Below are 20,254 nucleotides of genomic sequence, written 5' to 3'. Positions count from 1 at the left end.
ACATTTTTTCAAATTGCAATTTTATTCGCCCGTTTACAATATTTACCGGGATGAATTATCAATGTTCGTACACACAAATCCAAAAAAAAAAGCCAACTGCAGAAAAAAAATGTCAAACCTCCCACCCTACATCATGAAAAGCGAATTGGGTAATGCATCTGCTATTTAAACATCCGAAGAGGCAAAAATGTGAAAAGTAACCCATGTATTTCATTTATAAACATACCGATGAGTTTAAAAAAAACAAATCCAGCCACGTTGGACAGCAGCAACCACATCAGCTGAGCTGCACCAACCACCCCCCTCCCTCCCCACGCAACTAATCACCATTAAAGTCAGCGCAAGACGTCCCATTCAATATTAAGCGGCTGCTTCATTTAATTTAAAAGCGGCCTCCAGACTATCATGCACTGCTGGATTTCCACCCAGGGGCCGATTTTTCAGTAGGACACGAACAAGTCAATCACAGAAATAAACGGGTATACTTTTGAAAACGAAAGTCTCCCCCTCCCCCGGACGGTGTATTTCGGCGCATATTCCTGAACGCTGTCAAGATGGAGGGCGGACACCCCGAGAGCAAACAACTTGTAAACTAACCTGAGGTGCCAAAGCAGGCCACCGGCTTCTTCCCTCCGCCGCTTCCAAGCCGAAACAAAAACGGGAGACTGTCCCTCCAGGGACAAGGGGAAACAGACGCCGCGACCACCGAAGCTACCCCCCTCCCCCACGTTTGGTTTTCACCGAACAATCAGCATCCTGGTTTGTTATTACTATTTTTCTCTTTCCTGCCACAGATTATGAGCTGCCTGCTCAGAACATGGCGGCGGGAGGGGAGGGGAACGTCGACTAAAAACACGACGTCATGCGCCGGCCGGTCGGTCGACCGACCTCCGCGGCGCATGCGCCGGCCGGTCAGCCGGCCGTCGCGGAGCATGCGCGCACGCGCGGCAGCGGGAGCTAACCAGCACCCCCTCTGGTGACCGAAGGCAGGCAGCGGCAGTGATTTGTTTCAAAATTACTCGGGTGATTCCTGAGACCGGGCGGCGGGCAGAGATGCGCATGCGCGCTTGGGCTCGCCCTGCCCGATGATGACCCCACTGCCACGTTAAAGCCATAGAAACGCCTTCCGAACCGGAAGTACATGTTGGATAGCCAGGTGCTCGGAGAGGTACAGTAATGGCATTTCTTTGCTTGGCTGAAAGTGTCGTTATTCCGAGGTTTCATTTCAACAGGATGATTTCGTGAATTCTAGCTTATTCATTAGGTTCCAATTGTTTTGTCAAAAATAATTTATGATTCTTTTTGTCTTGAGGTCACATATTGTCGATGCATAACAGAAAAAGTAAAAATGTAGACATCCTGTCCAGTGGGAACTTGTAAATTAAAGACGCCGTTCTAGTTTAGCTTTAGTTTATTTATTAGTCTCACATGTAGGCTTACTTTGAACTGCAATGCAGTTACTGTGAAAATCCCCCAGTCGCCACACTCCGGAGCCTGTCCGGGTACGCTGAGGGAGAATTTAGCATAGCCAATGCACCTAACCAGCACGTCTCTCAGACTGTAGGAGGAAACCGGAGGAAGCCCACAAAGACAAGGGGAGAATGTGCAGACTCCACACAGACAGTGATCCAAGTGGGGAATTGAATCTGGGTCCCTGGTGCTGTGAGGCAGCAGTGCTAACCACTGTGCCACCGTGCTGCCCTAGTTGTGGTCCTGGACCAAAGCAAGTAGTATAAAACAGATACACAATATTGCAAATAGTGTGTTTAGCTAGATCACTGGATTCCCAGTTTTCCAGAAAATTACTCGTGCGACATTGCTCTTCACCCATCCAGCTAAGGCTTTCCCTTTTTCTAATCGTATGTGGAATGCACCTGAGGAATTTAAACCCAGTTTATCACGTCTGTGAATATTTTATGCAAATTGATAGGTTCCTTGGGCTGCAAAGTTTGGTTGCTATGAGCGATGAATAAATTGAGTTGATTCACTATTTTGAAGATGTTTGACAGAGGGAGGTTTACTCTGCCTGTGACTTATTCTATGCTGGATATAATGATTGGTGCTGGCACTTGTTCTAAAAGCACAAATTTTACAGAGAAAATGGGAATGTTTTAATGCTTAAATAGAAAAGGAAAAAGTGCAATTATTGGAAGTCTGAAAATATCAACATCTATGCAAGTGTCTGGATATTTCAACACCTGTATGTGAAAATATAGGTTAATATTCTGGATATAGCTTTTTGAGGAAGTGCATGCACCACAATTTTCTATTGACTGTTGTTTATAACAAGAAAAAAGTTGCCATTGATTCTGACTGTATAAAATGCTTTTAAATTCAGGTTGTAGTTTAAAAGTTAATGCTGCAAGCTATGTGGCAGCCCCTCCCACAAATTTCCAACTCATAATTTGGTTTTGAATATTAAAAATTTTGATTTGTGGTTGGTTCATTTTGGAGGTACAGTGAGTCGGCATATACTACTTGCAGAGCTCTATACTACCAAATGATCAATGATGCATGTTGTTGATCTGCAGCAGAAAACAGCCAGATTCCAAATAGTTTAATGTTTTGTCCTGGCCAAACTGGAATGCTTATCTATATGTTTAATTAAAATTGCCGGTCCCTCTGATCTAAATTTCAATTTTGTCCCAGGCATAATTCTGGGGTGTAAATTTTAGTGTCCACACTGATCATGTTATCTGCACTCTCAATCAGTGCCCTTCAGACTGAATTGTCAGTCTGTTCCACCCCTGGGTTTAGTCACTCCCACCAGATCATATTGGGATATGTGACTTGCAACTTCAAGCAAGGAAGGATTGTTAATTTTCAACTCGCACTTAAAATCTAGAGCAGGCAATCTTGATACATATAAAATAATCTCTCCAGATACGCCTGTAAATTTAGATAGGAGCTGCATGAGTACTTTGTTTTTAAACTGTGTATTAAACAGATTTTTCTCTCTTTTGTGTGGATGTTTTGTTTGTAAACTATAGCCTTGGAAAAGAGTAGAGTTTGTACTTGGCTGTTCAAGAAAGGCATCCTTTCCAGTTCTAAGAGTGATGTTGAACCATTTGTGTGATTTAAAAATGGGAGGGAAACTGTTAAATTATGTATAAGGACAAAGATGTCTCTATATGTGGGGGTTGGTTCAGTTGCAACTTTTTTCTATTATGCATTGAGAGGGCTACAGCGTGAAAAGTAAATAAGCCAGCAGAACTATCTGTGCGTAGCAAATGAAGGCTCATTTAAGGCAGGAAGGCTTTCTCTTCTTTAGTTTAGCTGAATTTGTTGACCGTTGAAGAAGGACACCAGGGAATGAACAACTGGAAAGGACAGGAGCTGCACAGAGGCAGGCCCCCCAAAGAACCAGTTACTGTCCAGATAACCATGGAAATTAGGACAGAAAAATGTCTTAAGACGACAGAAGTTAAGAGAACAGAGACCAAAGTATTGTTCAGATTAATTGAAGGAAGAGTAAACAAATGTTCTGAGTTAAAGAGACAATTGCAGTAACCAGATTTAAAGTGGGAAAGCAGACTTCAGAGGTAAATCAAAGGTTTGATGCCATTTTAATAGAGTCTGGGAATCAAGAGTTAAAGCAATTGTGAATAATTTGTATGGCAGTCAAGACAAAGGAAATCCTGAAGGGGGAAGTGTAAAACCTGGATACTGGATTCATTGCTAAAAGTAGAGCAGAAACGTTGTTTAGAAAAGTCATTTGGGTAACCTGGTCTGTATTTTGGAATGCAAACTGTTAATGAAAAGAAGATTTTAAAGCATGCTTTTGGGAGTGGGGTTTGGGTACTCTCATATGACAATCATCTGGAGGGATTCTGAGGAGAAATCCACAGACACTAACTTGGGTTCAGAGTGGAGTGTGTGTATTTGACCACAACCAATCTGTGTACTTAAACTTGGATTGTACTAGGACAGGATACTTTTTGTTAACAAGACCATTGTAGTTTAAGATGTACTTTGTAATCCATGTTAATCTTAAAATCTGTTTATTTGTTAAGCTAAGGGGGAGAGTAAAGGATATTTGTACAATAATCCAATTTTTCATGTTTTCTTTCCTTAGACCAATTAGCAGTCCTGTGACTCTGTCCCTCCATGTTTTCTTAAAGTGAAAGTTGCAGCCTTTTGAGGCAGGGTTCCATTCTGGGACCTTCCAGTTCAGTTATAACACCAACTGGGATTGTAACACAGTAAAGTCAATATGCTTCTTGTGGTGCTTTTGATTCATTGCCATCTTGCTCTGATGTTGCATACATGCATGAGAGAGCTATAACCAGCATTATTTTCACCTAACTTATATAGCCCAAAGTATCCTGTCCAGTATAATCCAAGTTTCGGAGGAGCAAAAGTAACATACTGCTGGGAATTTCTCAAATTACCAAATAAATTAACATTCGCCATTCAGTTTTTTCATAAGCCAGTGGAAAACAAATGGCATTTAATGCAACAGTACAGTGATAATGCTGTGTCAGTGTATATCTGAAATTTCCTGATGCCTTGTACAGGTGGTATCCGGTGGTTGCTATTGATGCACTAATATTTGCAATTTACAGCTGAATTTCTTTTTCACTATCCAAGAACTGTCACATGAGCTAAGACAGAGGAAAATCAATCCTTGGGGACAATTCCTCCTTTTGATAGTTTTATCAAAAAGTGCAAGAGTTCTAAAGAGGTTTCCATGAATGTTAGCCAATCCGACTCACTTCATGATATCAAGAAACAACTGAAGGCATTGGATACTGCAAAGGCTATGGGCCCTGACAATATCCTGGCAATAATACTGGCATGTGCTCCAAAACTAGCCATGATCCTAACCAAACTATTCCGGTACACTGGCATTTAGCCAACAATGTGAAAGATTGTCCAGGTGTGCCATGTTTACAAAAAAATTGGACAAATCTAATCTGCCCAATTACTGCCCCATCAACCTCCTCTCAATTATCAGCAAAGTGATGGAAGGTATTGTCAGGAGAATGGCACTAAATGAATTGCTGTTTCAGAAATCAGATGCAGACACAATAGGCCAAATGGCCTCCTTCTCTGTAACAATTCTGTAACAGTACTGTCGGCACTGACACAAAACCCTGCTCATTTGTGCTCAGTTTAGGTTTCCCAAGGGCTACTAGGCTCCTGACTTTATTACAGTCTTTGTCCAAATATGATGCTGTGGTTGTTGGATGGCAGTCATCTCAGTCCGAGGACATCGCTGCAGGAGTTCCTCACGATTCTAGGCTGAACCATCTTCAGCTGCTTCATCAATATTCTTGCTGCCTTCATCAGGTCAGAAGTGAGGATCTTCATTGATGATTGTATGATGCTCGATACCATTCGTAACTCCTCAGATACTGAAGCAGTCCATGTCCATATGCAGCAAGACCTGGACAATATTCAGGCTTGGGCTGCTAAGTGAAGTAACATTTCATAGTGCCAGGCAATGACCATCACTTCATGACATTCAGTAGCATTATTACCATTGCTGAGTCCCCCACCACCTACATCCTGGAGATTGTTTTTGACCAGAAACTGAACTGGACCAGCCATATAAATACTGTGGCTACAAGAACAAGTCAAAGACTTGGAATTATGCAATGAGTATCTCATTAACTCTCCAACACCCGTAAATCAACTGCAAAGCACAGGTCAGGAGTGTGATGGAATACTCTCTACTTGCCTGGATAATTGCAGCTTCAACAACACTCAAGAAACTCTATACCATCCAGGACAAGCAGCCTGCTTGATTGGCACCCCAGCCACTGACTTAAAATTTCACTCCCTCCATCACTAATGACCATCTACAAGATGTACTGAAGCAGCTCCTCAAAGCTTCTATGACAGAACTTTGCAAACCTGCAACCTCTACCACCTGGTAGGGCAAGGGCAGCAGATGCATGAGTACACCACCACCTGCAAGTTCCTCTCCAGGCACCTGCCGTCCTGACTTGGAACTATATCGCCGTTCCTTCATTGTTGCAAACAAAATCCTGGAACTTCCTTCCTAACAACATTGTGGGTATATCAGCACCAGATAGACTGCAATGATTTAAGGCAGCTTACCTGCTCGAGCAATAGGGATATGCTGCCGGTGACATCCACATCCCTTGGAAGAAAAAAAATATATAGAATTTAAAATAATTCAATCGTTTTCATAGCTTTTTATTTGGTTAGAAAAGCTTGCATTTCCATAGTGCCTTATTAAATTTCCAGGATGTGAAGTGTTTCAAAACCAACAAATTATTTTTCTTGTGGGTAAACGTATCTACATATTTGGGGACATCAAGATCTCGCAAATAGCAAATTAGATAAGTAAACAGTTAATCTGTTCTTTGATGAATGTTAATATTCCTCTCTCATAAGACAAACATCCTGCTTTTTGAATTGTGGCATGGAATATATTATGATCAAAACAGAAGGCAGATGGAACTCAATTGAATACCTGATATATGAAAGCTGGCTGGCAATGTAGCATTTTCTCAGTTCTCCACTAACACAACTCCGTCAGGGATCAGTAACCTTTCTTACCTGAAGCCTAAAATAAAAACTATTGGGAGTTGCAAGATGCAAATTCAGCATTTCTAAATCAAATACTCTGGTAAAATGCATAATTTCCATATACTAAAATACATGTATTTTATGCATTATTAGAAAAGAACAAAAATTAAATCAACATGAGTGAATTGGCACGTTTCTGACATTTTTTACGGTCATTTGTCGGTCAAGTTATCTTTAAAACAAACTTTAACTTAAGATGCATAGAATTAAGACAATGTTTTTGAACATTGATACTTATCGGTTTGTATACATGATATAAAAGGTTGACTGAATTTATAATGATCCAGCAAGTTGCAACTCGCAATGGACATTCGAATTGGCTTTTAGTGGATTTTTGATTATTTGCCAAATTTGCATGCAAAATTCAAAAACGAAAGTAATAACATTTAACTTAAATGACTTTATTTGTTACAATTCAAATTGATGTGGTTTCTGTTATTTTTAATGCCAGCATTAGGGAAAATACATCATGCCTCAGACTCTGCCTCTAGATCAAATGCAGCTACCTGAACTGGACAAAAGGATTGGGAAAACCCAACAATTACCAGCACTGGTGAGTTCAATGCTTAAATCCTATCTCTAACAGTAGACCATTACAAGCTGTTAAATTTGTTCTCTAGTGATCTATCCTTGGGTTCTCTCCTCTGAAGACATTGGGTAAATTTCCACGTGTCCTTTGATATACACTCAGTTCAACCTCTCACCACCCTTCTCTCGTTGTATTTATAGCTGTTTACATTTGATCCACAATTTCCTCCAATTAAGCATTGGAAAGACCAAAGCTGTCATTACGCTTGTATCTGTGCACCAATTCGATTGCACTTTCCAACATTTGTTTTGAGTTGAGCTCGCATCTTATTCAACTTCCAGCTGAATTTCAAAGCCCATATCCTCTCCATCGAAAAGACAGCACATTTCCATCGCTATAAGATTGTCTGCCTTGCCCCTATGTTTGTTCATCTACTGTTGAAATAATCATCCATATCTTTGTTATCTCTCAGATTAGATTCCTTAAATGCTTTCTTGGTTGGCTTTATATCCTCAGTACAATGTAAACTTCAGCTCATCCAAAACTCTCCCAACTGTATCCTGTTCCATTCGCCCATCACTCCTGTCCTTGCCGACTTACATTGGTCCCTTCTTGCAGCACCACCCCTAGCTTCAACTTTCAGTTGCCTTTGAAATGATCGAACACCTATGCTGCGCATAAATTCCTACCATGGTGCACAACATTCAGTTGATGTAATAGTGCTTAGGAGACAGACAAGGAAAAGGTTGTCTTCATGGGCTCCGTGAATGTAACTGTGTGGCCCATGAGGTTTGGACAACCCTACAGTAATTTATGGTGCTGCCCGGAAACACAGACAGTGTTCCATTTCACAACATTTGGTATTACGTGTTGAAACATTTCCTTCCATGTCGCAATTATATTGTAAAGCAACTTCAACAATTTTTGGCCTTTTACCTAAAAGAATCAGTTTTCTTTCCTTGCATATTTTCTTCCTGAAGAATGCTGCTGGGACGTTGTTACTTGTGTAAAATACCATAGAAATGTGAGTTGACTGAAGCAGTTGAGAATTTTTCAAGTTAACTTTCAAATGAAAGTTCTAAATTAAAATTTCTGGCTCAAACCACCTTTTAATTGCCTGAGGTTTCAGTTGGGCCATTGAAATTGACTTAAAAGAAAAACACTTTTTTGCAATATAGGGCAAAATCGAAAACTTTTCATCAGTGAAAGCTAGGCCCTAATTTTGCTTTGAAATGACGGCAAAACTGTAAGCTTTCACTTGCAGTGAAATTGAACACAACTTTTGGCATCTACACATGTACAATTAAAAACAGAAATCACTCTCAGTGCTTCCCCACTCTTCCACAGGGTTGCAATTAAAGTTCTTACAGATGGAATTCAATTCAAAATCACTGAATTGAGGTGGAATTCAATTCAAAATCACTGAATTGATGCGAACTTAAACTTTCTATGTTATTGTTCTTGTACAAAGCTATGCTTTGTTAGATAGGATGTAACTGAGATTTTAACAGGGTATTAACTTGATAATTACTGTTAAACACTCACTAGCTCAAAAGCTAATTTTACAGTTATGAAGTGTCAGATATTTCCATTTCATTATATTTCCATGGATTTTTAATAAAAAATAGAAGTTTATGATATTTCCGCAACCACCTTACTCTCAATTGTTATTCCACACTCTGCAATATTATAAAAAGCGAGTGACGGGTAAAATTGGCCTGTTACTTTCTAGATTGTTGTCTCTCTCTGAAAATTCTTCAGTGCGATGGGCTGCATACATTGATGACATCGCTGTTGCTGGATGCCAGAGATCCCCTATAGATTGTGTGAGAATGAAATTAATATCAGGAAACATGATTTCCACACCATAGAGTTTGTGGCAGAATTCTAAGAGGCAGTGGTGAGTGGCAGCACTTGGCCGCTGACTGCAAATTCAGTCGTTTTATCACTCTTGGGAGTAGCCATGTACGTGATTCAGTAACTTCTGTGAGTTATCCAATCAGTATATCTTATGATATGATGGATACCTTTGCATGCTTGGCTACGGTATATCTTCCATCTCGTTCCATTCTGTGAGAAGGTGCCAATAGACCAGCTGAGAACTGACAGAATTTGTTCAACTGTAACAAGGTATTTTGTGAGGTATGTTAACATGTAACAAATTTGTACATTTTTACAATGGAATCAAGCATTCAATCACTTGAGTTACTGAGCTGGTAAAAATAGCATTAATTTCATTGTTAATCTGTATTTTATATTATGAGAAAAACCTTTTATATGTATCCAAAATGGCAGTCAGTTTGGCGTCACCGCCTAGCAAAGAAACCCTTCATTTACTAACCTAGAAGATTTAACCAGACAATAAATTGTTTCACTAGTTTACTTTAACGGTTCCTGGCAAAAAGAAAAGTCCTGCAAGAGGTTATTAGAGAGTCACATTGTCTCAGACACCCAGATAATCATGCCTTCCGCTTGGAATTTTCTTCTTGGTCACAAACAGATATGCCTTTGTTTTTCAATCAAGATATTAAACCAACTTGTTAAACAATATAAATCACTATCCTTATAATTATACTTTAGATATGAACAGGGCTACTTACACTGTGGCTTTGTTATTATGGGATCCAGGAAATACCACTGCCCTGAAGATTAATTTTAATCCATATTTCGATTTCGCCCTTACTGTTGCTCTCCTGGGGTTTGAATTATGCTGCATTTTGTGGAGAGGAAATCTCATCCCAAAGATGCAGCTGCATTCAATCCACTAAAGCAACTGCATCACATGGGTGTTGGAAGTGTTAGTTACACCTTGGTCAGAGAAGACAAGCTATTGGAATTGGTGGGAGGGTAATGGCAACAGTGATTGTCTAATTGGGTGAAGAGCAGCAATAGCTCCACAAAGTGGAATGCAAAGATGAAGCTAGACAACTTCAAAACAACTTCACAACAGAATGCCAGTAGGTATCCATAGGAGCTCACAATTTCTCCAAGACATGAGAAAATCCTGCAGTTTTTGCACCATTTTGCAATGGTCCAAAGTACCAACTAAATTCCTACAGTGATGCGTTGAGCTCGTTCCCCATTGTTCTAAAGGTAATCGCTCTGGCCAATTCTCTTCAAATAACTTTTTGTATGTGGAAGCAAATAATAAGACTATGCACAAAGGCATTTCCAATTTAATCCATCATAAATTGGCTGCTTGTTATTAATTGATCTGGACAGTTCCGCTTATGCATGAAGAGGCACACACAAGGTCGCATTTGTTTGTACTTGCCTCAAAGTATAATTGTGTTCTTTGTGGTTTGTCCCAATCTAAATGCAGAACCCAGCATTGTTTGTCAAGTCATGTGCGGAAAAAATGTTTGTGATCAATATTTCAACTCATCTGAATTTAAATATATTGCAAAGAAAAGTTTTAAATACTTGCTGCAAAAAATGTGCACACAATTGAAGCGTCATGGAAGGCATCATTAAATTATGTGAAGAATTAATGAATAAAACGAGAACTAGTACTTTTTAGTTAAATCTCACCATCTTGTGCATACAGGTACTCAAGAAATGCTTTACAAAATAAACGAATGTATAGCCCATTGTCACAAGAGATGGGGAATCACTCATAAATCTTTAACAGTTTATGAGAATCTACAGACACTTTCAGATCGAATGTAAATCTTTTCAATTTTGAAGTTCTGAAAATGTGGATTGGCTAACAGAAAATGACTAGTGAGCACTTTGTATATTACTGCAGTTGTACATGATACAAAATTAAACAAGATCACAAAATATCATCTCTGAAAGCTGATAAGATAGAACTGCCAACATCATAGAAATGGGGAAGGAAATAAATAATACCATTCCACATTTGTGTTTGTCAAGTTTTTTCAGTAAACTGATAACAGGTTTCATGTAAAAGTAGCTGGTGAAATTCCACAATAGTAAATCATTTGTTTAGTGAAGAGCTTAACTCTGCAGTCAGGAATTTTCTAAATTTGACCCTCTGTCTGCTAGATAATTCCCTTCTGCCAAAGTAGAAAGGGAATTTTGTCGGGGTTGGGGTAGGTGCTCAGTTCAGTAGTGTGATAGAATATTTTGTATGCAGCCCCTCCCTTATATTTTGTAGCTGCAATAAGTAGTATTTACAGAATGCTTTGCAACAATTTGCAAGCTTACTTTGACAGAAATCTCACCCCCATAGTCTCTACTATTTTTAAAAAACCAAGAGCAGCAAAGTCATGAGCATGCCATCATCTTCAAATTCTCTAAGTAATACCTGAACAAATACTGCCAATCCTTCATTTTAAAAGAATTAATGTTCTGAAATGTTGACAGTTAGTGGGAATACCATCAGCACAAAGACTGCAAATGCTCAAATAGGAGGATTACTACAATCCTAGGGCAGCTATGAATAGGCAATAAAGGAAGTGTTGTCTGTCACCCAGATCTAGAGATAATTTGTCCCAACTTGGTTACTGTATAGCTGCACACCATACTTAGTTGCTGAGCTATTGGGGAATGAAAAGAAAGACTTGCATTTATATAGTACCTTTCATGACCATCAGATTTTCCTAAGCACTTTACAGCCAATTAAGCTCTTTAGGAGTATAGTTAGTGTTCTAATGTAGGAAACATGGCAGGGAATCTGCATGCAATAAATTCCCACAAACAACAATGTGATAATATTCCAGATAATATGTTTTTGCAGTGTTGATTGTGGGATAAATAATTGGGCACAACTCTGGGGATAACTTGCTCCCTCTTTGAAAGAGTACTATTGCATCTTTTGCAGAGAAGATACAAGGAATTTAATATCTCATCCAAAAGACGGCACCTCTGATGGTGCAGCACTCCCTTCGTACTCTCTGGTGTGTCAGTCTAGATTGTTTTCAAATCCTGGGGTGAGACTTGAACTCCCAACCTTTGTAGTTCATTAAAAGCATCAAGCAAAGAAATATCTAACATTATTAAATTCTTCTCATTAATAAGAGAATAAAGTGACGATGCTGACGCAGCCTTTACTTTAATTTAGTTTGTAGTCGGGTTAATTGTTTTCCTCCCTCTCTTTTGTGTGGATTATATGTTTTTTGTCAATGATATTCCTTAAGTTTTCTGATATGTTGTCTTTTAAAAAGAATGTTGTTTTTTAAAAAGCATTTAGATAGTTACATGGGTAAGATGGGTATAGAGGGATATGGGCCAAATGCGGGCAATTGGGATTAGCTTAGGGGTTTAAAAAAAAGGGCAGCATGGACAAGTTGGGCCGAAAGGCCTATTTCCATGCTGTAAACCTCTATGACTCTATGATATGTCAAGGCACCAACCGTTCTCTGGTAAATTTTCCTTCCTTTGTCCTGTGTAACTGACAGACTTTGAAATCCACTTGTACATTTCTGGGAAAGCAATAAAAATATTCACAGCGTTGACTATCGATTTGGTATTTTTTTGTCATTTCTGTTCTATTACAGAAGAGATTTTAAGACTTTTTTTTCCCACAGCCATGGTTAGGATAGATAACAATAAAAAATATGTTTGGAAAGGTGTCTAACAAATATTTGCATGATCAAATTCAATCTAAAAGCTGAATTTTGATTCTTGTATATAAGTTATCATTTATCAATTATCAAAAGTATTGTTTATGAGCATCAACATAATAGTCTGGATTTTACGTGCTCCGCTGGGCATGCATTCGGTGTGGGGAACGAGTAAAATAGGGTGGGTGCCAACACCATCATCTTACCACCCACCCCTTGGTTCACTCCATAATACAGGGGGTGGATGAGTGTCAAATTTGGCAGCCTGCCTGGCATATTTAAATAAATAATCATGGTTCAGTGGAGGTTGTCAATGCTCGTGGGGGAAGTCAGACGGTAGTGGGCAGGCCATTTTTGAAAAAAATCTTTTTCAAATGTTGGGAAGGAAGGGTGGTACCATCTTTAGGGGGTGCCCATTGCACATCAGAAGGTTGCTCCCTATAGATAGTACCTTCCTTTCTTGCTACCCGCTTACTCTATAAATCTCACTGCTGCCCTCCCTAAACTGCCCAAGACCCCAGACTTACCTGGCTTGCAGTCCTGGCAGCGCTCATTAATGTAGTCTTGGCGCAGGGACTGGGACTAAGGGTAGGACTTCTTCCCCAGTGAGGGATGGAAGTCTCCCTGGCAGCTTATTTGTCCACCCGCAGCATCTATGGCTGCAGGGCACCACCATGTAATATGCTGCCCAATGTTTCAGTAATTTATCCCAATGTTTGATCTAGAAATAACAGCATTAACTCCTTGTTATTGGTATTGTCTAACCAAATATTGCCACTAATTTATCTGCTTTTTTTAATCTGTTAAGTTTTCACTGTGTGACCTGTCTCTAATAAATGATATAAAACTTTTTAGTAACTTCTTTCAGTGATTTTTGTTTTCTTGTCATAACCCATATGAAATAGGGGTCGAAGTAGGCCATTCAGTCTTTGAGGGTGCTCCATTATTCAATAAGATCATGGTTTTTTTTCATGCTTCAAGTTCTGCATTTCCATTTACCCTTGCCTAACAAGAATTTATCTACCTCTGCCTTAAAAATATTCAATGACTCCACCCTCTGAGGCAGAGAGTTCCAAACTTGCACAATCCTCTGAGAGAAAAAGAATTCTCCTCATCTCTGTCCTAAAATGTTGACCCCTAATTTTAGAACAATGCTCCCTAATTCTGGACTCACCCATGTCTACCTTGTCAAGACCATTCAGGATCTTATTGGCTTGAACTTTTTGTGCTCTGATTTAAAAGTGCATTATTTAATCAGAGCCTGGAAAAGGGATGATTTCTAACGGGGACAATGGAGACAACATTTTAACTATCCAACAAGCAGCTTTTTAGTGGCCTGTTAAAGAGCAGTATGAATGTGATTGCTGTGGAGCCTATTTAGAAAACGGTTTATTACTGGGGAATAATAAATTAAGCAAATTAGGTATTCAATAACATGTATATCTTGAGTTTTCCTGAAAAAATAGACCTGCCGTTGAAGCTTTTCATCTTGTACTCATCAGGACAGATTTGCAAGAATACCAAATCTCAAAGGGGAGCATTTATGCATGTTAGAAGCTACATTTATTCACATTTGGGGCTTTGTCGTTTGCAAACAGAAAGAAAATGTCTACACACAGCAGCTTTTTCAACTGAACAAAAGCTTGGGCCAGCCATTCCCTCATTCATTCCCCATGGCAATGCTTTGACCAATCAGAGTCAACCTGCCTGGTTTGAATTTGAATAATAGCTTGGCAGTTAATTGTTCCCTGGTGTATTCTCCATGGCAATGACTCTACCAATCAGCACCCATTGCTCATGGAACATAAATTGTTGTTCCCCTTTGAGATATGATATTCTTGTGAATCTGTCCTGATGACTGCAAGATGAAAAACTTCAACAGCATCACACTTTTTTTATCAGCACTACTTGAACTCTGTATCACCATGATTTTTATATACCTAAATGTGTATTCAACACCATCACTTAAGGTTTGTTTTATCTCTCCAAACAATAGCATCCAAGCAGGAAAGAAGATTGTTACTTTGTGTTATACAAGCCCCCACCTCAAGATGGCACACCAGTTCTGGTGGAAGAATTTCTGGAACGTGCAAACTTCATTGCTGGTGATCTGGATTGGTTGCTCGCCCTTCCTCACGATAAATTTTGGTGTCAGGTATTTAAAAACTGCTTACTGTGTCGGGTCGTGCCATTTTGCAAGTAAATATTTTCATTTCTAAATGTTACGGTAAGCCTTAAGTGTTTGCTTCTGTTGGGGCTACAAGGTTAGTAATGATCAATACATTGCAACTCGTAACTACAAATTGAAGTGGTTAATAGGCAAACAGAATATGTATTGGGCTGGACATGAGATGAAATTTGATCTTGAATAACATGGCCACTTTGAAAAGTCCAGTCTGAGAGAGAAGTTTGACATGTTCAGAAATTGTTTCTTAATGTGAGCAGTAATTATGTCATTAGTATGATGATTTCATTTAGGTTTGTGTTAAAAGAAAGAATTACTATAATTATTTATAGATCAAGGTACTGCTGAAGTGTGCCTGTTAAAAGAGTTGTACCTGAGCTGTATAACCTTAGATGGCCATGATGAAATTGTGTTCTATTAAGTTGAAGAAGAATATGGTCCTTTTTTATTTTCATACAATTTCTAAGAAAAATATTTGCAGCATCGATTTTCTCTCCTTCCTTTCAGAAAGTACAATGATAGTGTGTACAAAGTAACATTTTACACTGAAATTTCGGCAAAGTTGTTTCCAAAAAAATTCACTTGATTTTATACTTCTACTAATTTTAGTGGACAATAACTAATCTTATAGTCAGAAGGTGGAAATGGATTGAATAACTTCTGGATTTAAAAACCAAATATTGCATGAACATTCCCAAGGTCAAGTTCCCAATCACTTGATATTTTTCCCTGTTTATAGTGTAGCTATTTGGAAAACCCACATAGGTTTATTATTTATTCCAAACCTGCTACAATTCTAAACTGTTTGAATGAGACTTAACTCTGTTTATTCAGAATGGCATATTTTAAGAGTTTTTTTCTGTAAAGCAATAGACTGTTAAAAGTAGTATTTATTTAATAATGGAAACTGTTTATATAAGCTTGTCACATTGTAATTAGGGCCCGATACTAATGATGATTCTTCAACAGATCCACTGGGAAATGAGTGGCCTAGCATTGTGGCAAGTTTATATAGCCAGTTCCATTATAAGTGGACATTGGGGTTTGTAATGGAACAAGTTGATGCAAAGTGTAAAACTTTGTTTTATGAGCATCCAAATTCCTTTCTCTTCACTTTTAGGTTATTTTTGACGAAACTCTGCAGAAATGCTTGGACTCTTTCTTGCGTTATACACCTCGTCAGTATGATGAACTGGGGAAACCAAACCCAGCCGTAGCAGAGATGCAAAAACGTCTCCATCGCAGTGTTTTTATGACCTACCTGAGGATGTCCACCCACAAGGAGTCCAAAGTATTTATTTTGTTTTCTCCCCAGGATATTTCTTTTTCTATAACTTTTTAATGGGCATTTGTATTTGGCCATATTATCATGACTGAACATAAATGTACTATCACGGACATTTGTAGTGAAGCAATTTTAGAAGCAGCAGTGCTAACCACGGTGGCACAGTGGTGAGCACTGCTGCCTCAGTGCCAAGGTTTCAGGTTCAATTCCAGTCTCGGGCGACTGACTCTGTGGAGTTTGTAAGTTCTCACCATGTCTGTGTGGGTTTCCACTGGGTGCTCCAGTTTCCTCCCACGGTCCAAAGATGTGCGGATTAGATTGATTGGCCATGTTTAATTGCCACTTAGTGTCAGGTAGAGGAGCAAGGTAAATACATGGGGTTACGGCGATAGGGCCTGAGTGGGATTGTTGTCGGTGCAGGCTCAATGGGCCACATATCATCTTTCTGCACTGTAGGGATTTATTCTGTGATTCAAAGTTTCAGGAAAATCAGCTGAGCAGCTTTAAATTTAGCTAAATCAAGTTTTTTTTGCCAATTTTGTTGATAAACAAGTCTGCAGTTGATGCCCCCTGTTATCCATTTGTTATCTTAAAAGTATCTGCAGGTCATCTGACCACTGGGGGCATTCCTGAAGATCCTGCCATTGTCTGATGTTGACATGCCTGCACTTTCAAATAGGATTTCACTGAATAACAATCTTGCACTGTGGTTAATTGGACCATAGAATCTTTACAATAAGGCTACAAACTGAGCATTCACTGTATAGTCTCTTTCCCCACTGTTTTTCCCATTTTGTTCTGTCTGTTGTGTTCTAAGTCAGGAAAAATAGACCTTGAAGTAATTAATTGATTTATAGATTTTTTTGATACTTTGAAGCATTATATTTCAAATGTTTGCTTAAACATATAGAAGAACTTGTGGCAAACTAGAGCAAAATAAATCTAAATAGCAAATAGCTATAAATAGCACGACATGCGATTAAATAACAGTGGATAGTTTAGTGGCTTTCTCTAAATTGTGAAAGCAAGTGCAATTCTTAACAAATTCACTTCTAAACCTAAACATGCTTTTTCACAGCTTTAGCAGTATATTTGTGTCTAAAGCACTTACTGTCTATTTCATTATATAACAGCAGTTGGAGATTAATGGGATTCTTCACCAATAGTAAATTGTTTACATTGTTAATTTAGATGAAAGTACTTTGTGTAAAAGTAGTATTTGGAAATGTTGGCTTAGAACAGATTTTATCATCTCGCATGTTCTCTTTTAAATTATTTACACTAGCGGGTTTTGGGTGCAAAAATACAGAAGAAATTCTGGAATGACTAATTGCCAATTATTAATTATCTTGGGTAATGAAACAAAATATTTGTGTGAAACCTGAAGTTATCTAATCAGGCAAGTAAAGCTTAAGATATTCACAATGTGAGTATTCTGCCCTAGAATGCATTAAGATAACTGCAGTGCAAGTACAAATGTGACCCCACATTATATCTCAGAGATATAGTTCCTTTGAAAATGTTTTGTTACTCAAAAAGCCTTTATTTTAGCACCCTACCACCTGACTACATTGCACAACTTTCTAATGTATATACTTAGCACTTGGATATTCTCATGTTAACTTTCAATCCACACCCCATTCACCTGCAAATATATGAATATGCAAAGAAAAGACTCGCTCATTCATCAAGTCTGTCCTGTACTGGCATGGTGCATCTTCAAAATTAAATTGGCTTAAAAGAAACACTGCAAAATTCCCCTCTGAACCTGAAAGACACTCAAACAATTTCCAGAAAATCACAGTACATCTTGAATAACCCACCTACCTTTATATGTGTGTGTGTAATATGTAAAAGCCAGTTTTTACTCTTTCAATAATTTCAAAGTTTATTGGTTAACTTTAGGGCAGGGAGGTCTAACTAAATTGTGACAGTGTGTATCTCATTAATTTAGGTGGACAGGGACAATGCAATGAGGCACAACTTCTGTCCAATAGAATGATGTCATTTGGATTTGTCCCTACAATCCTCAGCTTGCTGATTCATCAATATCACTTGTGTTAAACTGTTCTCAAGAAAGATATTCATCTGTTTTTCCACATGTACAGTCCCCCTTAGTTGCCACTATATCCAGGCATTTGATGAGTTCTGTTTGCTTGTGTTTCAGTCCTCCTCTGCAGGGAATCAGAATTCATTAACTTAATGGGCAACAGAACTGAACCAATCTGAGTGCTCTAGAAACAATAAATCAGGATTGCTCATTAACTTTCCATATTGAACTATGATCTACTTAGTAAGCGGCTGGAGGTCAAGAGATGCAAGGAGCAGCAGCTGTTCTGAAGACCACAAGTAGATTTAAACTTTATTAGAACCATGACTGCCACTCCTATGATATATATCACTGTCTTACATTAGGAATTCCCTTGTGTCATTTAAACTGCTTCGATTGGGAAATCAGTCAATTTGAAATGAAGACAGTCATTGAGAGGGATGCTGCTGAAAAGTATGACCAAAGATCTGTGTTGGAAATGGATTAACTAATGTGCCTTCGGGTGCTTTCATGAGACAGAGTCTATTAACTGCAAACCAAAAATGTAACCCTATTTTATTTTTAAATGTTTTTGATACCAAGTACATTTCACCATTCTGACTTAAATGAAGATTTGACTGTCATATTCATCATTGGAGAGCTAATTTGGCATTCCCTTTTTGTAAAGTGGCTACACATATTTATCCTAGTGGAATTTTTAATTTTAAAAGGTTTTTGTTCTTGTTCTTTTAAAAGGAGCACTTTATTACACCTGAAGCTTTTGGAGAAATAATATATGATGGCTTTCTCTTTGACATTCCAAAGATCTTTGACTTGTGTGTAATATTTGGAAAAGGAAATACTGCTCTCCTTAAGAAGATGATTGGTTAGTCTGAAGGAACTGCATTTTTTTAAACAATCAAATTAATTATTTTCCGCAAGTTTCCTTTGGACTTTAATTGTGTTTCTTTTTATCCATAGGAAACATTTTTAATCAGCAACCAAATTACTTTAATGATCTGAATGAAACAGTGCCCACGATCCTTCAGGTAACAAAATTGATTTGTGTATAATATATTTGGTTATTTCACTGTAAATGTAGCCTAGATCTCCTTGCAAGGTTTTTATAAGTTTATAATGAAAGCCACACAGCTGGATGAAAAATAACCGCAAATATTCATATCTGGAAGATTGCCAAGTTAAATGATTTTTTAATGAAAAATTGAAATGAGGAAGAAGTTTTTTTTAAAAAGTTACCAAACGAAGAATAGTGATGCATAAGCACTCTGTATTTTTCCCTTTGGACCATGAGTTTGAATCCAATCATGATCTGCTGATTATGGCCATCATATGTGGAGTGAAATAGGACATTTCCACGTGAATTTTTACAGAACACAGTTCACAGCACAAAACAGTTCTTCATGTATTAGCAATGAATTACATACTTTACAAATGTCAAAATCTATCCAGATGATGTCTTATCACCTAAGGCCTATCCTGATTAGCGATGTTATGAGCCAGCCTTCTAATAATACTGTTATACCTGGAGAAATGTGGTTGGTGCTGAGAGATTGGTAAGGTTTAATATTAGTAATCGCTTTCTGTAGAATAGGGAAAAGATCATGCTGATGCCACGAGCAGTTGTTCCAAGGTTGGGTTTAGGCAGGTTGTTGAAACAATGTGGTATGAACATCACTTTAAAGTGACCCGGTCAAGAAGAAGAAGGAGGCACGTGGCATGCATATGCAGCTGGGATCAAATGGATCCCTTGAAGAGTACAGAGGGTGTAGGAGTAGAGTTAAGAGAGAAGTCAGGAGGTCAAAAAGGGGACGCGAGATTGCTTTGGCAGATAAGGCAAATGAGATTCCAAAGAGCTTCTACAAATACATAAAGGGCAAAAGAGTAACTAGGGAGAGAGTAGGGCCTCTTGGTCATCTATGTGCAGATTCACAAGAGATGGCTGAGATTCTAAATTAATCTTTCTCATCAGTATTTACCGTTAAGAAAGGCATGGATGTTAGGGAACTTGGGGAAATAAATAGTGATGTCTTGAGGAATGTACATATTACAGAGAAGGAGCTGCTGGAAGTCTTAAAGTGCATCAAGATAGGTAAATCCCTGGGACCTGATGAAGTGT

The 20,254-nt window shown here is 38.5% G+C and overlaps 1 protein-coding gene across 4 annotated transcripts in view; it reads left to right on the top strand.

Annotated features, from left to right (window-relative positions):
- Positions 1-313: 313 nt before the first annotated feature.
- Positions 314-20,254, top strand: part of ascc2 (activating signal cointegrator 1 complex subunit 2) — a 57,656-nt gene continuing 37,715 nt past the window's right edge. Inside the window, exons 1-7 of one of the 4 annotated variants that reach the window (XM_078206719.1) lie at positions 1,140-1,168; positions 4,076-4,202; positions 7,013-7,114; positions 14,615-14,773; positions 15,924-16,094; positions 18,874-19,003; positions 19,099-19,166. In XM_078206719.1, the coding sequence (XP_078062845.1) occupies positions 7,031-7,114; positions 14,615-14,773; positions 15,924-16,094; positions 18,874-19,003; positions 19,099-19,166 (612 nt within the window). In that variant the 5' untranslated portion in view covers positions 1,140-1,168; positions 4,076-4,202; positions 7,013-7,030. Of the gene's footprint in view, positions 760-1,104; positions 1,169-4,075; positions 4,203-5,265; positions 5,293-7,012; positions 7,115-14,614; positions 14,774-15,923; positions 16,095-18,873; positions 19,004-19,098; positions 19,167-20,254 lie in introns of those variants that run through there. The other 3 variants (XM_078206718.1, XM_078206717.1, XM_078206720.1) reach the window with 3 other exon arrangements.

This window comes from Mustelus asterias, unplaced genomic scaffold, assembly GCF_964213995.1.
Source record: "Mustelus asterias unplaced genomic scaffold, sMusAst1.hap1.1 HAP1_SCAFFOLD_1738, whole genome shotgun sequence".
In the NCBI taxonomy this organism is placed as follows: Eukaryota; Metazoa; Chordata; class Chondrichthyes; order Carcharhiniformes; family Triakidae; genus Mustelus; species Mustelus asterias.
The sequence above is the reverse complement of the archived record's forward strand: the minus strand, read 5'-3'. Positions and strand labels throughout refer to the sequence as shown.